At 38.1% G+C, this 19,698-nt stretch overlaps 1 protein-coding gene across 2 annotated transcripts in view; it reads left to right on the forward strand.

The window, feature by feature from the left end:
* The window catches only part of si:dkey-34e4.1 (carboxyl-terminal PDZ ligand of neuronal nitric oxide synthase protein), a 53,323-nt gene that overhangs the window by 11,531 nt on the left and 22,094 nt on the right, over positions 1-19,698 (forward strand). For both annotated transcript variants that reach the window (XM_041969673.1, XM_041969674.1), the window contains 4 exons: positions 16,132-16,224; positions 16,366-16,424; positions 17,496-17,604; positions 18,356-18,497. In XM_041969673.1, coding sequence (XP_041825607.1) covers positions 16,132-16,224; positions 16,366-16,424; positions 17,496-17,604; positions 18,356-18,497 — 403 coding nt within the window. The remainder of the gene's footprint in view (positions 1-16,131; positions 16,225-16,365; positions 16,425-17,495; positions 17,605-18,355; positions 18,498-19,698) is intronic.

Genomic DNA, 19,698 nt, shown 5'->3' on the forward strand with positions numbered 1-19,698 from the left:
TTTGGTCTGGCTTAACTTCAAAGAGTGATCAGATTTACTTGACTTGTTGTTCTGTTTTCATTAAAGCCATTAGTGTGCTCTCACTCACTGTTGCTATTATTCTGCAGCTTTGAATTGATAACAAATGTAAGGCTGCTCCTCAAGTCTATTTGGCAGCTACATCTACCATCAAATCACGTCCTTAACTCATTTTTAGGTTTTGGGAATTGGCTCTGAAATTTGGCATGGGTGAGAGAAGGCTTGAGGAAAGTGGGCACATTTTTCTCTGGTTTTAGTGAAATTTCTGACATGCTTTGGTCAGAATATAACAGGAGTATTACAACACTAGCATTTAAAACTAATATTTTATAGCCCTTTTCCTTGAAACTCATTTTAGGCCATCTAGTGAGCAACTCAACTTCACTCCTTTCCTCTCTTTTGTACAGTGTGTCTTAACTGAGATCAGTCCTACAGGTACGAGCTGCAATGCAAATATAAATTGGATGCAACTTTCACTCAGTAATTCTTGAAGCACGTTATTAGCATTTGAGAGAGCAAACCTAACATAACCTTTGAGCTGTTAGCAGAAACAGCAAAGTGAGCTCACACTGCTATTCACCACAATAATAGAATGTAATAGAAAAATACTTGACTGGCAGTTTTATTCTCAATGGCCTACTTGCCATTGTCTGCAGTTCATCCACAGACAGCTGGTATTGATCACTTTTTTTTAACTTGTCCTGTCCAGCATCGTGGCAAACAGAATGATGGTCTAGCTGCTGTGTTGTGCAAAAACAAATTTGCTCTGCCAAGGGGAGCTTTATGAGTATAAGGCCCCTCTTGAAGTGTCATATATACATAATATATATATATTTTATTTACATGAAATTGCTGGACCTGACAGGTACAAAAAAGGATGAGGAGTGAACAGAAATGAAAAGGAGAATGGAAATAAGACAGAGGAGATAAAGATACACTAGATAGAAATAAATGGCTTTTCAATCAAAAGAGAAACAGTGACAACTGCTACACCTGCACAGAAACACAATAGAGAACATCCTACGATCTTCACAGGAAAACAAAGCTGACAATCATTGGGAGCACCTATAGTAGACAAACAAGCTGAGGAAACATGTATCACATCGACAACCAAGGCACCGGGAGCAAACAAAAAAACTAAACAAAAGTCAGTATTGGTGTGTAAACCCACAACACAGTGACTGTGTCACCAGGCAGAATATGAGAAATGACGAGTGTTCAAAGATGAATGCGATGGTGCCTCTTCAACCTTGCCTCTGCGAAGGTCAGAGGCAAACCAGGGGGGCCCCAAGATCCAGGCGATCCCAAAGCACGAATCCCAGCCACCCACCACACCACAAAGACTACAAAACATCTGCCCAGAAGGTGGCAGAGGCCGGCCCCAGGCAGAGCCCTCCATAGCCATGGAGGCAAGATTGGCAGCCGTCACCTCCGCTGGGCACCGAACCCCCAGGGCGGGCAAAGCATAGGGCCCAGGGCCCCTACGAGCCAGAGAACTGACATTTTTGATATGCTTTGGTCACATTATGCCAAAAGTATTTGAATTCTAGCATTTAAAACTATTATTTTACAGCCCTTTTCCTTGCAACTTATTCTAGGGCATCTAGGGAACAACTTCACTCCTTTTCTCTCGTTTGTATAGAGTGTGTCTTAACGGAAATCGGTCCTACAGCTTCAAGCTGCAATGCAATTATAAAGTGGATAAAACTTGCACTCAATAACTATTGAAGCACATTATTTGCGTTTGAGAGAGCAAACCTAACATAGCCATAGAGCTATTAACAAGCACAAACAGCATTCACAATAATGATAGAAAAATACTGGCAGTTTTATTCTCAATGACCTACTTTTCCATCATCTGCAGTTCATCCACGTACAGCTGGTATTGATCACTCTTTTGGGAACAATCTCATCATGACTCATCTTACAAACCTGGTCCCAAGTTATTTAAATTCCACAGCACAGATAGGAAGGATGAAGTATAGGCATGTAGATTAATACTCAATTCAAAGCTCATAGTAAATTTTCATATTACCACAGATCAGCTCTGTAAAACCAAATTTCTCTGTTTTTGTTCGAGTATTTAGCACATAATGTTAAAAAATGCTGCAGGTAGTTAAAATCCAAGTTTGTGTTTGGTGTTAATAGCAAAGGAAAAAGAGCTAGAGGTGGAGCTTCTTGATTCTGAGGTACAGTCAGCGAACGCAGCATAATTTGAACTTGAAGGTGTTTGGAGATAAAAATGGAGAGGGCAGGATAATTCTGCACTGAAATGGAAGTACGACATAGAAACCCTCTGCAAATCTGAACCACTCGCTGAGTGACAGATTTTCAGGCTTAGTGTTATTTTTTCAGACTTTTGGATTTATTATTGCCTTCAGACTCAGAAATATTTGCTTTGAAGCACAGTTTTATTTTCTTTTTCATAAACCACCTGCCTAATGCTGTGGCTCTGTGTTGTTCAGTCAGAATTGCATTGCTTGTTCTGTAATAGTGTTTAGGTGGCTGAACATCCTCATAATGCGAAAAGTTTTCCAGCAGAAAGCTGTAATAAAATTATGTTACTCTTTTATCTTTTTCTGTCCATAATTGCCATTTAGCTATGTGTTTTATTCACATTCACACAAATTAAATTCTACAATTTCCTCAATCTATGGGTGGAAAAGTTGTTTCCTGGCTAGGTGTACCCTCTCTGAGCATGAGTAGGCAGATAAGCCAGGCTCACTGTATTATGATATCATTTGGTGGATCATGATTGAGGCTTTTGAACAGGCAGTGTAGGCTGCCCTATTTCTAAATGAGATATGGAGTTACGTGGGTGTGTGTGTTTGGGTGTGTATTCATCACACTTCTCTCATCTTCCTCCAGCATGCTAACTAAACAGCCTGAAGGCGTTATTCCCCTATTCATATCATTCATGCTTTGTCATAATCGGCCCTTCCTCTTTCAGCTCTTTTTGTCCTGTCATGGGCTCGTGTTTGTGAAAACATGCAGGAAGCAGTTGAACTTTAAAAGCTTTAAGTTCAAGTTGATGTTAAATTGTTGTTGACATTCTGATGTCAGAACCTCCATTAACCAGTTACCTACACAACTGTTGTAGCTGAAACAGCTTTTTTACTGACCATGAGGACTGAGTGTGGGTTGATTTTCTCATGACATTAGGACATTAAAGGCTTGCAGACAACCAATTTTCTCCAGTGAAATGAAAATAGGACCAAAGTAATTGTATTTAGTCCATCCCACTCCATTAACGGTTCAGTAAATTTGACACTCTGTGACACAGTGTGCTTGATGATGCAGTGAAAAAATGTTTCCTTCATGGAGCAGTTTGGACTACTCATTGTATATGCGTTTTAATTCAGTTTTAACCTGTCCAGATTAGGATAAATTTAGGATACACCTGTCAGACTTGGATAGGACAGACCAAATACTGCACATCATTCCAGTTCTGGCCCAGTTGCAATCATCACCTGCGAGATAAAGGACTGATTTTACAACCTCAGTTTAAAACAGATGAGTTTATGTTTTCAACTGTGTAGCTTCCACTTCTAACTTGCTGGATGTTTGGGAAAGGAATGTCCAATAACACAGGATTAACTGCTCATCAGTGGGGGTTTTTGTTGTAATTTGTGTGTTATGACTCTCCAAATGTTCTCAGAAAGGTCAGGACTGCAGGCAGGTTGGTCCAGCTCCTGCTCCTACTTAGCACTATTTTGCTAATGTGTAAGACTTTTCCTGGAAAAGATGTTGTCTGGATGGTGCGTATGTTTCTCTAAAACTTATATATCTCTTTTTTTAGGCACTCACTAAAATAATTAAAAGTAAAAACTTTCCACAGAGAAGAGTGTGATTGTGATATTGGCAGATATTATACGACTATATAACTTGATTACTTTTTTCTAAAACTAGAAACACTCAGAGAGATGTGCAAACAACTATATACTGTAATCACCTATTGGTTGAATTTGACTAATTTGTTATTCATTGAATCTTCTAAAACAACATGTTAGTGATTGTTTTTCTTGCTCATCGCTTGACACATCAATTTATTCTTTTTATTCTTTGATTGGATAAATGATGGAAGCAAACTGCTCATCCCGAAGACTAAATATCTTCAGTGCTGGCATCCTCACAGATGCTGCAAAGACAAAATATTATGTCTTGTCCAGATCATGGGGCTAATGTGTCCATTACTCAGTTTAACAACGAGTTTCACAAAAGAAAATGTCTCAGCCTCCAACCACGTATTGTCTGTCACTTAATCATATTACGTTTTCAACTGAGATGTGTTTTGTATATCAAATGGATAAAGAAACTATAAATAAAGATAATTCAACAAACTACATTTCAGTGGAAGTTTGAGAAGCTGTATTAATTGTTATCTCCACTCACATCCACCCATCAGGGCAAAAAACAGAATAAATAATAAGGAAGGAAACAACCCATGAGCCCATAATCATATGCACTGAAGGCATTAGCATGTTTCTGGAGCAGTGTTTCTCTTTCCTACAATCTCCAGTTTTTCATGTTTTTCTCACTTTGTGTTTGAGTTTTTGGAGTCTTTAATAAAAATCTGAATTCCTCAGATGTTAGTCTTTCATCTACCCTGTTTGTGTCTGTCTGCATTTGCTGTCATCCACATAAGGTGCATCAGAGAATTGAGTGTGTCATGACTTCCTATATTTTTGTAGGGCCTATTATCCCAGCTAACCTGTTCTCTGCGCTGACCTTCTCTAAGGACATTTGGTCACAGTTTAATGGGATATAAGACACCATCAAACCTCTGACACCTCTGGGCAGCCAAACATTGGAGCATCCATCCATGCATTGTATTCCCACAGCAGACTCTGATGCAGGCTGTTTATTACATTATTAGCTTGGCTAGCTGATGGCATTCGGTTAGTACATCACTTTCGACCAGATTAAAACAGTTCTTAGGATTTATTGCCATGAAATACAATGCAACCTTTAATAACTCAGAGAATAAATACTTCCAGTGTTTCCTCTTTTGCCACTGTGGATTTGAGGGTAATATGCTCAGTAAGAACGTCATGATGTTATATTTGCAAGCTGACATTTAAATGAAGCTGATCTCAGGCAGCTGTAGAATTTTTCTCTTGCCTCGGGTAATAACACAAAGGCAGAGCAGTGATCATCCCGGCTATCATTCTGCATCTCAAACTCATCTCCACGAAATCCTTTGATTCTGCACCAAAGATATTCAGTGTTTTTGATCCATTTGAATAGCTGTAATCTGTCGCAGTGGATCATTGTCGGGAAATCAGAGCCTCAGAGGCCCATCAAAAGAAACCCAAAATAAACTAGCTTATTGATTCGAATAGATAACTGCTGGCCAGATCTCTTTCTCAGTGATTCTGCCTGACACACTACAGTTTAGCTGTGTTATTTTCTGGGTGTAATGTAAATGGTAACACAGTTTACCCCACCTAGGTATTAATTCATATTAACTTTGACAGGTGGAAGGAAGCAGGACAGGAGTCAAACTGTTATCAGACACATTTTGCTCATCCTGCAGTTGCAACTTGAGATGCTGCCTCATACACAGATTTAAACTGCCAGCATTTGAGCTTTATGAACGCTGTCACATACTCTTAATTTCTCCTCTAAGGAGCTTTTTCAATATGTGTGAATATAAGGCACAGATGGCACCCCCAATTCATACCCCCCTCTAAAACAGGGTTAACATGTGGTGAAGCGTTGACCTCAAATCTGACATTGTATGAAATGGTTCATCACCTACTTAATTGTTGCTTTTGTCTGTTTTCCCTGTTCTTCCTGTTGATCCTTCTTTATACCAACTATAGCCTCTCCACTGTCTTTTTTTTTTTTTTTTAACTTGTGATCCATTTGTCAAAATGTTGTCATAATGTTGGTCATGAATCTCTGGGAGCACTGCCATCAAACAGGTAATAACAGTTGGAGTAGTTTATTTCTCTGTAGCTCATCCAGAGGATCTGGGTACTGCAGTACAGTAACGGGTTGAATATCTTATTCATTATTGATAAATGTTGTGATTAATCCAATATAATTGTCTTTTTTTCCCAAGAGACAAAACATAGCAAATCCTCACATTTGGACTGGAATGATCTAGAAATGACCAAAATACAGTAAAATTTTTTGTCATCAGTGTTAATAAATTAAGTAGTTTGTCTTATAAAGTGTATAATAAAGATTGTAAACTTTTCTTTACTGAAAAACTCCAAATTATGACCTATAATTAGGGACATAATATTGATTATTTACTTGAATAAACCACCGTTTGTACCATATGGGTGTACATCAGCACTTGCTGCTACTGGGATTTTAGGACCTGTGATCTGGCATTGTTTGTCTCAGTAATCCTATTACTCTGGCTGATTTGCCAGAATTTTGCATTGGGCAGTCACGCTTGGCATCTCTGTGGTCTCTGTTAACCTCCTTCTGCAGGATGCTCTCTTGCTCCACTGCTTGGCCTTATCCCTTATTCTGAAGGCCTTGTTATGCAGGCTCAATTGGAGCATTTCGTTGCACACGAGTTTTGATTTAAAAGCCCAAAGGAGTTCTGTATCATTGTATTGGTCTTATTTTCACTTTGTTTTTTACCGTTTGATAGAGCAGCAGGCTGACACCTCGTTTGAGGTACCTCACCTGCATTAGAGCAACTGCATTTGAATTGGTTGGCATTAACATCATGAACTTAATGTCAAAGCCAAATGTGAAAGTGCAGGAGTCGGAGCAGTTTCGTTTCAAGCACAAATTAAAAGAAAGCGTCCATTCACTTGGAAGAGCTGATTTGATAGACTTGCTGCAAAAAAATAGCGATCAGAAGTGTTAATCCTAGGGATAGACACATTAGATGGTTTTGAAATCGACTAGTTAGGCCAATCAAAATCAGTTAGTCGATTAATTGTGACATCATCATCATGTCATCAATATGAAATTAAAAGTACTTTTTTTTCAAAGGGAAAATGTAAAACTTGTGTGATTTTTTGTATATTGTGTGTGTTTAACATTGTGTGGGCTCTAGTGTCATTTATTGTAAGAGAGAGGGGATCAGGGAGCCGTAAGGATCAAACTCGGCCCTGCTTTGTTTATGGGGTGGCTGCTATGCTAGGTGAACCAAACAGTGCACCCACAGGAAAGTTCAGAAACAACAAAACCAATTATTTTTCCTTGTTTTTCTGTCTGTTCTTTTTGATCCTGATGCTCAACATTTCTGTGAGGGTTTAGAAACAGTGGTGCTCTGGTCTGTTGCCTTCACTATCAGTAAAAACTAGATAGAGAAAGCTACTAAACTTTCCTGTTTCCACCTCCAAACCAAGTTTAGGAGGCAGAGGCGAGGTGATTACTCCTGGATGAAGCTGCAGCTAACTTCAGGGTGAACTCTTTTCACTTCACCCAGCAGACACGGAACTCTGCTGTAACTAGAAGAGCTATGTGGTGTTTATTGCTGAAGTTTGTAGCAAAACATTCACCGCTAAACAGGCAGTTTCTCACAGTTTACTTTCTCTGCTGTTTCCAACCTGCTATGACTGACTCAGACCTGCGCTGCTGTGCATCAAACCAGCTGACATGCTGTATTTCTTTCTCTCCCCCTCTCTAGCGCAACCTTAAAGGGGGCATGCTGTTCTTTTAACTCAGTGCTGTAAAGAGAAACACAACTCTCATCCAAACAAAACGTCGACTTTATAAAAAAGTCGACTTTGTAAAAAAGTCGTCGACTTTGTGCATTGTTTCGACTAATCGATTAGTCGTGCACATCCCTATTTATTACCAATAATCTAAAAAAGAAAAAATCTTGCCATTCAATAACCAGAAAAAGAAAAGTCAAAAACTTCAAACTTTAACTTGTTCTACAAAACAAAGGATGATATTCCCAATGATTTGAAAGAAACTGCGTTTTACGTAGCCTCCATAGACATTGATTTACAAACCCTAACTGGAAAACAGGGAACAGATATTCATTATCACTGGGTTTAGCTAGCATAGTTACGTCAAAATGAAAAAAAAAATAATTGCAGTTATTTGTATGACAATATTCTGTTAGAATTTGATAATAGTTACAGCCCTACATGCAGCTATTTGAAAGCTGAGAGAAGTGAATTTGTCTCTGCAGTGGACTGTGACTAGCAGAAAAGTTTTATATCCATCAGTCATAATGCCAAAATTGCTCGCACATAAAAGGAAGGAATCAAAGGCTCCAGCTGCCACAACATTCACTTAAGTAAAATATATCAGCTCACTTGTGATCTTGGTTTTTTTTAAGAGTAAAATGATCACCCAGAAAGTCAGAAATTACAAGTTGTCTCTATTTTCCCTCTTGCCACTCTGCCAGCTGCTGTGGTCTTTCTCATCTTCTCTACCGCTCTCTGAACAAACTGGTAAAGTGGTAAAAGTCAGTCACTGCCTCTCAGTTCACAAATTCATTGTTTGGAGCAATGTCTCCTACAGAAAACAACTAAAATGTATTTAAAATGTCCTCATTTTTCCCTTAGGTGCTTATTTTTGTACACAAAAAAGACAGTTAAAAGGAATATGTCAAGACAATTTGGCAGCAGTACGTCTGCATAGAGAAAAGGGATTGATCTCCGTTTGTGTGTGCTTAGTTAAATTCAAACCCAAATTTCCTTTATATAAACCTGTTTCTGCTTACATTTTGCTGCCAGTGCACAGGCAAAATGTTTTAAAATCTAGATAAAGCAAAAGAACTCTATAAAAAGTCATGTCTTAAGGAAAATTTAATTAAATGCAAAGAAAACTGTTAAGATATGCCATGTTTGACTGGAAATGAATGAAATGATCTTTCACAGATAGAACTGAATAAGTAATTTATTCTAAAAGCTATACCAAATATATTTAAATGTATATAATTATTGCACTTCATTAGAATTGTTGTTTTTGTGGTGCTGAATGAGGCTGAGTCTGTCCTGCGTGCTGCTTAACAGTATAATTTTACCATCTTAATGTCCTGGGGGAATTACCCAGTTGTCACCAGTGAATTAGGAAGATCTCCTCATTTCAAATGGTCTTACTTTCATGTTGTGCAATTCTTATGCAGTCTAGACATGTAAAATTTCCCACATATTATTCTAACTTTCCTGCTACCTAAGTGCCTTTGCAACAAACTTACCAACTATGACATATATATTCTATTTATTTAACTTAATTTAGCATTTACATTTGCATTTAAAGGAAGCACTCCAACTGTTTCTCAATTCAGTTAAAGGATATGAGTCTTAACAGATGCTTTTCAATCCTTATGAATATTGGTGCACTCATCTTTAAGATGTCAGGACAAGTTTGATTGGATCATCTTTTTAAAACAAGTTGAGGCCCATTTTGATTTCTTTTATTTGAAATACAGAAGAGAATTTTAGGCCAGTGTTGCATCACTTTGAATGTGGGTTTTTCAAAGTTGTGAAACAATATAAATGACTTCAACTACAAGTGCACCTTTCTTCTGTTTATCATTGATTGCGAGTGTTTGGCATGCTCGGGTTGTTCTTTTGTACTTCCTCCATGCCCCATGTGACTAACTCCCGAGTAGCTGCAGTCAGGGCTCTGGTACTGGCTGTCCTTTTACTGTGCCTGTCAGCGACTCACTCAAGCGTGGGCCCATTCTCACTCCAAGGGCGTTAGTGCCCGAGGAGTGCCTGCCTGAGCCCGCACCGGGACTTAGCTGCTTCCTCTGACAAGCAAGCGTCAAGCGTAATTGGTTCTTCACCAAAGGTGCCTACGCTCCACTTTACAAACTGTTTTTTTTTTCTGTCTAAGGCAGGTTTTCATCTTAACGTTGCTGCCTTAATTTAAGAATGAAGGGCATTACGATGATCAATCAAGTGTACGACATTGTCTGTTTTATTGGTTGTTCAAAGTTTAGAGGCTTTGATTCATTCTCTGCTTCTAGTCCAATGTATTAAAACATCATGATTAATCAGTTTTGAGAAACATAACAGAAACTAAGTCTTTCAGTCAACACTTAAAAACACTTCCTTCTATAATGAAAGCCCCAGTCCCAGAGTTCCAGTCTTGTGTGCATTTCTGCTGTCATGGAGAAGCTCCAGTTAACCAGGCCGTTAAGCATCCTCTCCCCCAGGAGAGTAGAGCTGCTGCTCCTCACTACAGGCTGATCCATAATGTTTTTCATCTACTCACATCAGTGCAGACAGTCAGCACCAGGTACACATTAATACACACTTTTTCTTTTGTCTGCTCTAAAATATGGTTTTCACGCTCAAGACAGTCAGTGTACAGAAAAACAATCAACTCTTATCGAGGCCAAGGTCGCCGTCTGCTGCGACTGTCAAGGTAATTGCTCCCTCATACACACTCTGCTGACTAATGATGAGACGTGCCATTTCACTCGGGAGGTTAAGGCATCTCTGTTGTCAGGGGAGTCACTCTGTCCTCCCTGTCTGGCCACGAGGCTGATGGGCTTGGCTGGAAAAAGCGCTTACATTGTGAGACTAGCTGAGCAACCGTGATTAAAGCTCAGCTTTTTTATTTATTTATTTATTTTTGCTAAACTGCTGGGGCATTGTAAAATGCTGCTGCTTTAATGACTGTCAGAAAAGAAAAGGAAAAAAAAGAGGTGTCTGTTCTGGATGAAACAAAGATTAATTCAATTTTCTAACTTTCAGTTTTCCATTTTTACTCAGATGCTGGGCAGCAGTTATATTTCTCAGCTCGCCCTACTTCCAACAGCCCTGTCTTTGTATACTGAATTGGGGGAAAAACATGGTGAAATTCCTTAGAACTCCCCAAATCTTTGAGATTATAATGAAGAGGTTGCTAGGATGCGATCTATAGGGTCTATTGTGGAGTCCTATATGGATTCAAAGGCAGAACAGAGAGCATGAATGACCCACAATGCACCCACATTCCACTGCTTTTCAGAGCTCTTAGACAGGCCTGGGGCCTGGCCCTAATTTCCTATTCCACGATTTGGCTTGCCGTTCCTTAATCTTCCTCATTTTTATAAAATTTTGAAACACATTTTAAAAACAAATTTACACTTTTTCCAACTTTCTTTTTTAACTTTCTCAATAAAGACTTTGGCGTAAATAAAATATCATTAACTGAACTTTGTGGTCTTTGATAAAGTGGTGCCTGGCAGGTACGTTTTAAAGTCAGAGGGTTTATTTACAGTATCTGCGTCAGCTTAATGGCCTGGAACTCTGCTCCTTGAACAGCTGCCACTGTTGGGAAAAGTTATATAATCTAGATATTGATCTGAGTCTTGTATTATACAGTCCATTAGGTATTTTCAATACTGAGGCCCAGAACAGAAATATTAAAAAAGATCCATCTATCCATCCATTTATCCATCCATCCATCCATCCATCTGCCGCTTATCTGCGGTCGGGTCGCGGGACCACCTGCCTAAGCAGGGAAACCGAGACTTCTCTCTCCCCGGCCACATTCACCAGCTCATCCAGGGGGATCCCGAGGCGTTCCCAGGCCAGCCTAGAGATGTAGTTGTTCCAGCGTGTCCTGGGTCTTCCCTGGGGCCTCCTCCCTGTGGGATGTGCCCGGAGCACCTCACCAGGGAGGCATCCTGACCAGATGCCCGACAAACCTCATCTGGCTCCTCTATATGCGGAGAAGCAGCTTCTCTACTCTGAGCCCCTCCTGGATCACAGAGCTTCACACCCTATCTCTAAGGGAGAGCCCGGCAACCCTGCGGAGAAAACTCATTTCTACCGCTTGTATTCGTGATCTCATTCTTTCGGTCACTACCCACAGGTCGTGACCATAGTTGAGGGCAGGAATATAGATCGACCGGTAAATCGAGAGCTTTGCCTTTTGGCTCAGTTTCTTCTTCACCACGACAGACTGATGCAGAGTCCACATCACAGATGTCGCACTGATCCGCCTGTCGATCTCCCGCTCCATCTTCCCCTTATTATATTAAAAATCATACTTAAAATAATATCGGTGGACTACTGTGATAAAAAATAGTTGTTTCATTGTTGACTTCTCCTGCACATTATCTCCATCTTTTTATTAAACCTAGAAGTTTGTGAAGACAAGGTCATAGTATGGAGACTGTTACATCAGACTTAATAACTTTTTTGCCATTAAACAATGATGATATAGTTAAAGTTCATTGCTATTTATGGCAGAAGAGGAAACAGCTCTACAACTATGCATGGCTAGCTCCTGTATCATTAATAGGGAAAATGCATAGCCTCTTTCCTTTGTACTTTAATCTTGTTTAAATTTTTTTCTCTGTTTTAAAGCAGTCAATTTAGAATATACAACTTTGGGCTGATTCAATTTCTCATTTTCTGGACATAGGAACATCAATCACTATTGTGTGTGAAGCATAAAAAAATGCAGCAAAAAGGGTTGACTGAAATTTGTTTCGATGTCAAGGCAGACAGATAAGCCTGACAGCTTAAATGCAGGCAGTCAAGATTTGAAATTAATGCAGTCAGTCTTTTTCGTTTGAGGGTTTACTTTCCTGTTTCACTGCCACAGACACTGTCAGCATTATGTGTAGTTTAATGCTTTAACACAAGTCTTTGAAGAGAACATCAGAGAACATAAAACCAGCATTTAATAAAATATGTAATATTCCTGCTTAACTACATTTTCCAAATGTCATTTGGAAAGTTTCCTAATTTGTCAAAGTAGACTCTGTGGGCTTTTTATAATTTTGTTTGTTTCACCTTGTAATTTTAAAAAAGAAGCAACATACATAACAATAAAAGTGCATTACAAGCCTGAATATTTCAAAACATCTTGCACTTAAGCAAAGAAAATATAAAATTTTTATACTTTTGAATGAAGTTGCAAAATCCCATTTTACTTCAACAGAATTCTGGCATAAACCTTAAATTATAAAAGAGTTGTGCACATGTTCTGACACTATCATGTCAGGAACGGTACTTAGTTGCCTGGCTGTGCTGTGTGCTTGTTAGCCCTTATAGTTGTATATGTGGAAAGTATGTTTGATTTTTTATTTCCCTCTTAATTTACATTTGATTTGAGTTGATGGCTTTGGACAAAACGGACAAAAGGTAGAACCTTTTTTCATATGTGGCCAACATAATGTTAAGCTAAGATGCTCCAGTTTATGTCATACAAGCTGTGAGGCACCTCAGCAGTTCCAGTACCAGTAGGTCGAGATTAAAAAATAAGTGAAAAGGGTGCAGCTTTAGCTTCTAATGCTTGATTGCATTTACATTTGAGACTGCTTCTTCTGATAACATATAATGGCACAAGAGCTGGCTTTATGGAGCCTGGCATATGCATTGCATGTGCTTTGCTTAACTGTGTGCAGGTATGACTGCCACAGTTTTTTTTAACACTGCATGCCTCTAATGACCCTAAATACAAGGTTTTGCATAATATGTGGTTAACGCGACTTGAAAAGTGAAGAAATGAAAAGTTGTCCAGTAGTGACTAAGCATCAGTCACAAGCAATTACCAAAACTAAAGCACCATTGTCACATCCATCATCATCACAGATAAACTTGAAATTCAGTTCATTCCTATATTAGATCAATATTTTTATCAAGTTTTTGTCAGGTTGTTTTCAAAAAACAAACAAAAAAAATATTGTTTTGCACAGTCACCTTTCCTTGATTTGCCACATTTTACTTGCAGATTGAGCTTTTTTTTATTTATTTATTTCCTCCTCTTTTAACCCTGTCTTGAGTCTGATGTGTTTCCGCTTGTCCCACTCTAAAATTATTCTCTCTTTAATCAGCTCTCGCAGGACTTGGTTCTGTATAATTAGAGACTAAAACTTTAATCACCATGGATTCAGGGCAGGGAGAGCTGGGCATTTTCAAATAGACACAAGAAGAAAATGATCACGAAAGAAAGTAAGGCATTATCACAAAAGCATTTCACTAAGTCACAACAGTTATTTATGTCCAGCCTGTACAGACATTCAGACATTACAAGACATTACTTTCACATATCTGGCAGATCTTGACTATATTTCTACTAATTGTTGTTGTGTTGGATTTGTTGCTGGATAAAATGGTCACAGTTTCCAGGAGGTCAATATAAAACAACAGCTCTATCTTCACCTTCTCTCTTCTCTTCATTTCAGCCTCTTCTCCAATTTTCTCTTCTGTTTTTTATTCTTTCCATTTCTTGTCTCCATACTGACATTAATTTAACAATCATGTTCCATTCCCTTCTCTTGTGCTTTCCTTATTTATTCATTTGGATGATGACTATATATTTGATCATATTTGACAGGCTGTAGTAAATGAATGGACAAGTTTTCTGGATAACTGCCAGCAGATCTGGAAAAAGTAAACCACAGTTTCAACCACAGTAAAAAGCTGTTTTCAGAGAAAGTGCTAAATACCGCTACCTGCTTAAAACATTAACAAGAACACACTTTTGGACTTGCCAGTAAGCAAAGTGGAGCATCTTGTATTTAAAATTCCAGATGTTTTCCTTAAGAGTACAAGGAGTGCTAAAGGAGTATCTGCAACTTCTAAGAATGAAAAGTTGCCTGCAGTTTGAACCCACCTAAAAAGAAACCGAATATAACATTTAAATTTAACAGATAGCTACAAGCAAAGCCCTAAATGATTGATAATTTTTCTGTGTGAATGTATTATGTAGTTTGCAATACATTCTTTGTTTTTTTGTCTTGTAACTAGCGAAAGTTACAAACATCTATCTACTATTACAAACCTCAAAACAATTAACTCTGGCCAAAAAAAGCACACTTTTTTTTTCTTATATGTTAAATTAAAAAGATAAAAGTTGGAGTTGTGGGCTTTAGTGGAGCTCTTCAACTATTATTTCCATGAATACAAACACACTTAAGCTGTTTTGCCTTTGCAGGTTTTATTGCTAAGCTAAGCTAACCATTAGCTAACAACAGTTCCAGATTTGATGGACAAACATGACAATGCAGCCACTATTCTCATTAAATGCAGTATATTTGCATTAAATATGTATATAGTTAAACCTATTTTCCACTTGAGTCATCTCCCACATTGCTGCATATTTGACCTTACTATTTTGTGACATGACAGATGGCTGTGTCCTGAAAGTACCACTTTAGGTTTATGTTGCTAGTAGCTAGCAAGAGTTGTTCTACGCTCCAAGTTTAAAAGGGACACTGATTTGAGTTGACAGGCCAGGCTTGCCAAGTTTCTCAGCAGAGTGCCAGGCCAGCTGACGAAGAGGAAACATATTAGTCACTTAGTTCAAAATACAGTCTTTGTCTTTCACAAAGAAAGAAAAAAAAAAACAAAACAAAACAAAATAATAGACACAAATTCATATCCCAGACCTTTTACCGCAATATTTTTGTTTAGTTTAATGGGTTCTTGTGTGTATACTACCAGACAAAAGTTTAGAAACCCATTAAATCTAATGAGTAAGTGTCCAAAACTTGCTTTGGTATTATAACTATGTTATAGTTAAGGGACAGTAGACAGGTTTATTTGGAAGTGTTAAATACATCTTTTCTCCTGTCCTTTCTCCCGCATGGTGGTGGTTTCCGAGTTGGCTGAGCTACAAATATTCAGCAGACTTTATCAAAACTCTTATTGCAAGCTGCCAACTAATTCTAGATCTGATATATTGAAGAGCACTGTCTTTAATACTGCCACGTTGTGCCCTTGATTCAGTCACCCTGGCAAAGCAGAATATCACTCACTGTAGTGAAGAGCTGACGTAGTGTGGGAAAGCAAGTGTGTGCAAGGTGCATGTCAAAGTGAGAAGTGAAGCAAACTGCATTTCAGAGTTAACAGAAAATTTACAACATTGACTTGCTTAACTGTACATTTTCAAGAATAATGCTAATTCCAGCATCCCCAGTGTTACAGTTTCTTCTTGATCCTAATCTTGTATGTTAAAGGGAATCATATTAAATTATTCTGATCAGCATCAACAAATTGAAAACAATTGTCAATTCATTTTTGAATAAGTGAAGTTCATGGTTCTTGTAAGATTTTGACCGATCATCATATTATGTTTTTCTTTGGTATGTGTAATCTCCCTGCAACTAAATGAAACCAACCAACCTACAGTAGACAACAGGAATTTGATTTTACTTATACATATATTTTTTGCCTTGTCTTTAGGTTGTGTTATTATAAATTTGCTTGTTTTGATTTGTTTTCTTAGTATGAATTCAAGGCAAAGAACATCAAGAAGAAGAAGGTCAGCATTGTTGTATCTGTGGATGGAGTCAAAGTGATGCTAAGGAAAAAACAGAAGGTATGTCAGCATTAAACTCTGAAATAAAATGTGAAATTACATTTATTTACTTAATTCCAATCGTAAATGTGATTAAAATGTCAGTTACATTAAAAGATATCCTATGTATCTGTGCTTGATGATCTTTTGTGTCTCACACAGAGAAAAGAATGGACATGGGATGAAAGCAAAATGTTGATCATGCAAGATCCAATATACAGGTCAGTGACAAATGCAAACTGACAAATTAATACAATCATAAGCTATCCTTGCTACCTCTATTGCTCACCCAGGGAATAAAACTGTCAGATATTGAGCCAGTCTGTGTTAAATTTCACCACATACTGACTGAGTTTACCTCAGATGAGACTAAACCAAATCCTTTTGATGAAATTGTATCCTAATATTTGCCTTTGGTTGAATCTGAGTCGTTCTTTAGAGTTCATCAGATGTATTCACCCATTTTGCTTGTCTGTGCTTGAATGAGCAACAGTATATATGCCAAATGTTTTAACATGTCTAATAAATAATCTATAACTTGACATGTAGTTATTGGAGCATATGTATATAGGCTTGAAAAAATATAATTTTTCAGAGTTGCTCTACTTTCATCCAGGCCTCTGCATCTTATCCCCTGCTCTGTTAGCATAGTCTGGCAAGCAGCTTTCAGCAAACCTTTAACATGTTACTTAAACAAACTAAGCAAACAGCAATTTAACTTTAAAGTTTCAATTTAATATTATCTGCCAGACTGTATTCAAACTCTGCACCAACCAGCCTTGTATACACTCAGATGTGTGTGTGTGTTTATAAATTATGGATAAATGTCATTTGACAAAAACACACCTCATCAAGGGACTGTGTGTGTTTAAAATGCAATTATCCTTGCTTGTGTTTGCATATGTTAGTGTGTGTCTCAGTAGAAGATGGCCATGATTTCTTTGCCTGGTTCCCAGTGGAGACAGTCTACAGCTCTGAAGCTGCAGATGGGCATGTTACTCATGTAGCTCTGACCCTTCGTTTTGTCACAGAGTGGTAGCATATGGTTTCTGGCAAAGACAGATTCAGACAGGATAGTGTAAATTTTGACTAATGCACATCAGCATAATGAATTATATTTTTAGTACTGTAAATATTCCCCTTTCACCTACTTTTGAATTAGGTCAGGTTTTTCTCATTGATTTAAGACATAATTATTAAACATATATAAAAGTTAGTGGTGGTAGATAATTAATATTTTAAATTTTATGCCATTTTTACTCATTATTTAAATATGCTGTCATGTTTTCCAGGATTTTCTATGTATCTCATGACTCTCAGGACTTGAAGATCTTCAGCTATATCGCAAGAGATGGATCCAGTAATTCATTTAGATGTAACGTCTTCAAATCAAAGAAGAAGGTTTGATTCAGTCCATATTCTGCCTAGCCATTGAAATGTCCACCTGATTACAGAGTATACACACGCTTGTGTACTTAGTCGGATGATAAAATCAATGCCACGTAGTCAGTCTGTTTACTAAATTTAAAGTCAGAGGCTGCAGAGGATGAGCTTAGCTCTGGAAAAAGGAGCAAACTGTGAATTAGTCTTCTTCCAAGATTAATAATAATAATAATAATAATAAAAAACTGTATTCCGTAATGCCCCTATGAGCTAAGTTAATCAGTTCTGTTTTAAATTTGATATTGAATTAAATTTCTAGTTGCAGTTTACAATCCACAGCCTGCAGTGAACATAAAATACATGCAATCAAGGACGAGGATTACAACTGCATATTTAAGACAAGCATCTCTGCACCTTTTCTCGGGTTAAGCTCTTTCTTAGTGTCACTGCAAGCTAATGCTGTCTTGGCATCAGATGGCTCTGATGTCTGGTTCTTTTCTACCAGTCAGCTGTAATGAGAATAACTGCACACATTTGATGTAACTCTTTGAAGCTGGGGAGTTCACTAAGTGTATGTCTTTAACCTATCCACATATATCAGCAGAACATTTCACAGACTCACTCTTCTGAACGAGCCCATTAGTAAAATTACTTGCTGTATTATTTGGTGTAGGGAAAATGTGCTAATATTTTCTCTTGCTATCAAACATCTTAGCTCTAAACATTAACCTGTAAGTTTTTATTTAGATTTCTCTCCATCCTTTTCCAGACGCAGGCGATGCGTATCGTGCGGACAGTAGGTCAGGCGTTTGAGGTGTGTCATAAGCTCAGTCTGCAGCATGCTGAGCAGGATGCTGACGGACAGGCAAACGGAGAGAGTGACAGGTCAACAGAGGAGCCCAGCAGCAATGGTAAGAACAGGATTTAACCTCATCTGTCATCATCAATTTGATCTGAACACATCAAAACACACAGATAAATACACTTATGTGGTAACTGCATTTTAACTTATTTTTTAAATGAAATTATTAAGCACAATACTGTACTTGGCACATATTAAGACAAAATGTTCAGAGTTCATCATTAGAATTTGTTACTGCAGTTACCATCACTATGGCAACCTTAAGGGTCTTGTCAGACACAGCTGATGGACATTTAGTCATTAACAGCCTCTCTGGTGCTAACTACACGCATACTGCATACCCCCCCACTATGTTACATCCCCACTGCCTAGGAGCACTGGGACGGAACATAAGCGAGTCGGACTCCGGATAAAGTAAAACAACAAGATTTAGCTGACATTAAAAATACTATGTACAAACAGAAATGGGTTCCAAACAATCAAATCACTTCCAACCAATCACTTGTCAGATACTTTGTTAACCAATTCCAACTAAATAGTCAATAAAGAAAACACGCTAGAACCAAACAAACTGAAAGTGTAAAATAAATTAAACAAAAGAAGTCTCAAAAAACAGGAATCTGATATCCTAACAAAAGGGTACCTCACCTTAGTTCAAAGTCAACCTAAACTCAAGCAGAAACTCAAGCAGGGATGATAATTCAAACTCAGAACTCAAATAGCCTTTAGCAGTACTAATTTAACACTCTCTATGAAATTCCCTAACACAAAACAAGACGTGAATTCACTCCCAGAATGCAAACTGACCCACCGTCCAGTCGCTGACAAAGATTGGCAAACTGCGTCCCACTGGCCACAGTCGCCCTGATTGTGCAGGTGCAGGTTAAAAGGTGGATGTCCTCGGGGATTGGTCAGCCTTCCTGGAACCGAATCGTCTGTAGGCCAATCCAAAAAAATAGAGTAAGTTGGCCAACCGATTTGGATGGCAGAATAAAAACCCTGAAAGTACCTGTGTGCAGCAAGAGGAGTCAGAATGCAGGTGTGTCTTTGGGTGTCTATTAAGTAGATTGTCAGAATATTGTCCATTTAATTCATGCTCCACTGCGTTAATTGTCAGTTGAGTGGAGGAGTAAAATAATTATGAAGTTATTGTGTTAACAGAAATGTGAAGATCAAAATTGTTACAGCAAAAATATTCCACAATACAAAATGCATTGTTTTTAGTGGATGTGTTTGATCCGTGTCCTTTC

The sequence above is a fragment of the Melanotaenia boesemani genome, chromosome 19, assembly GCF_017639745.1.
Source record: "Melanotaenia boesemani isolate fMelBoe1 chromosome 19, fMelBoe1.pri, whole genome shotgun sequence".
In the NCBI taxonomy this organism is placed as follows: Eukaryota; Metazoa; Chordata; class Actinopteri; order Atheriniformes; family Melanotaeniidae; genus Melanotaenia; species Melanotaenia boesemani.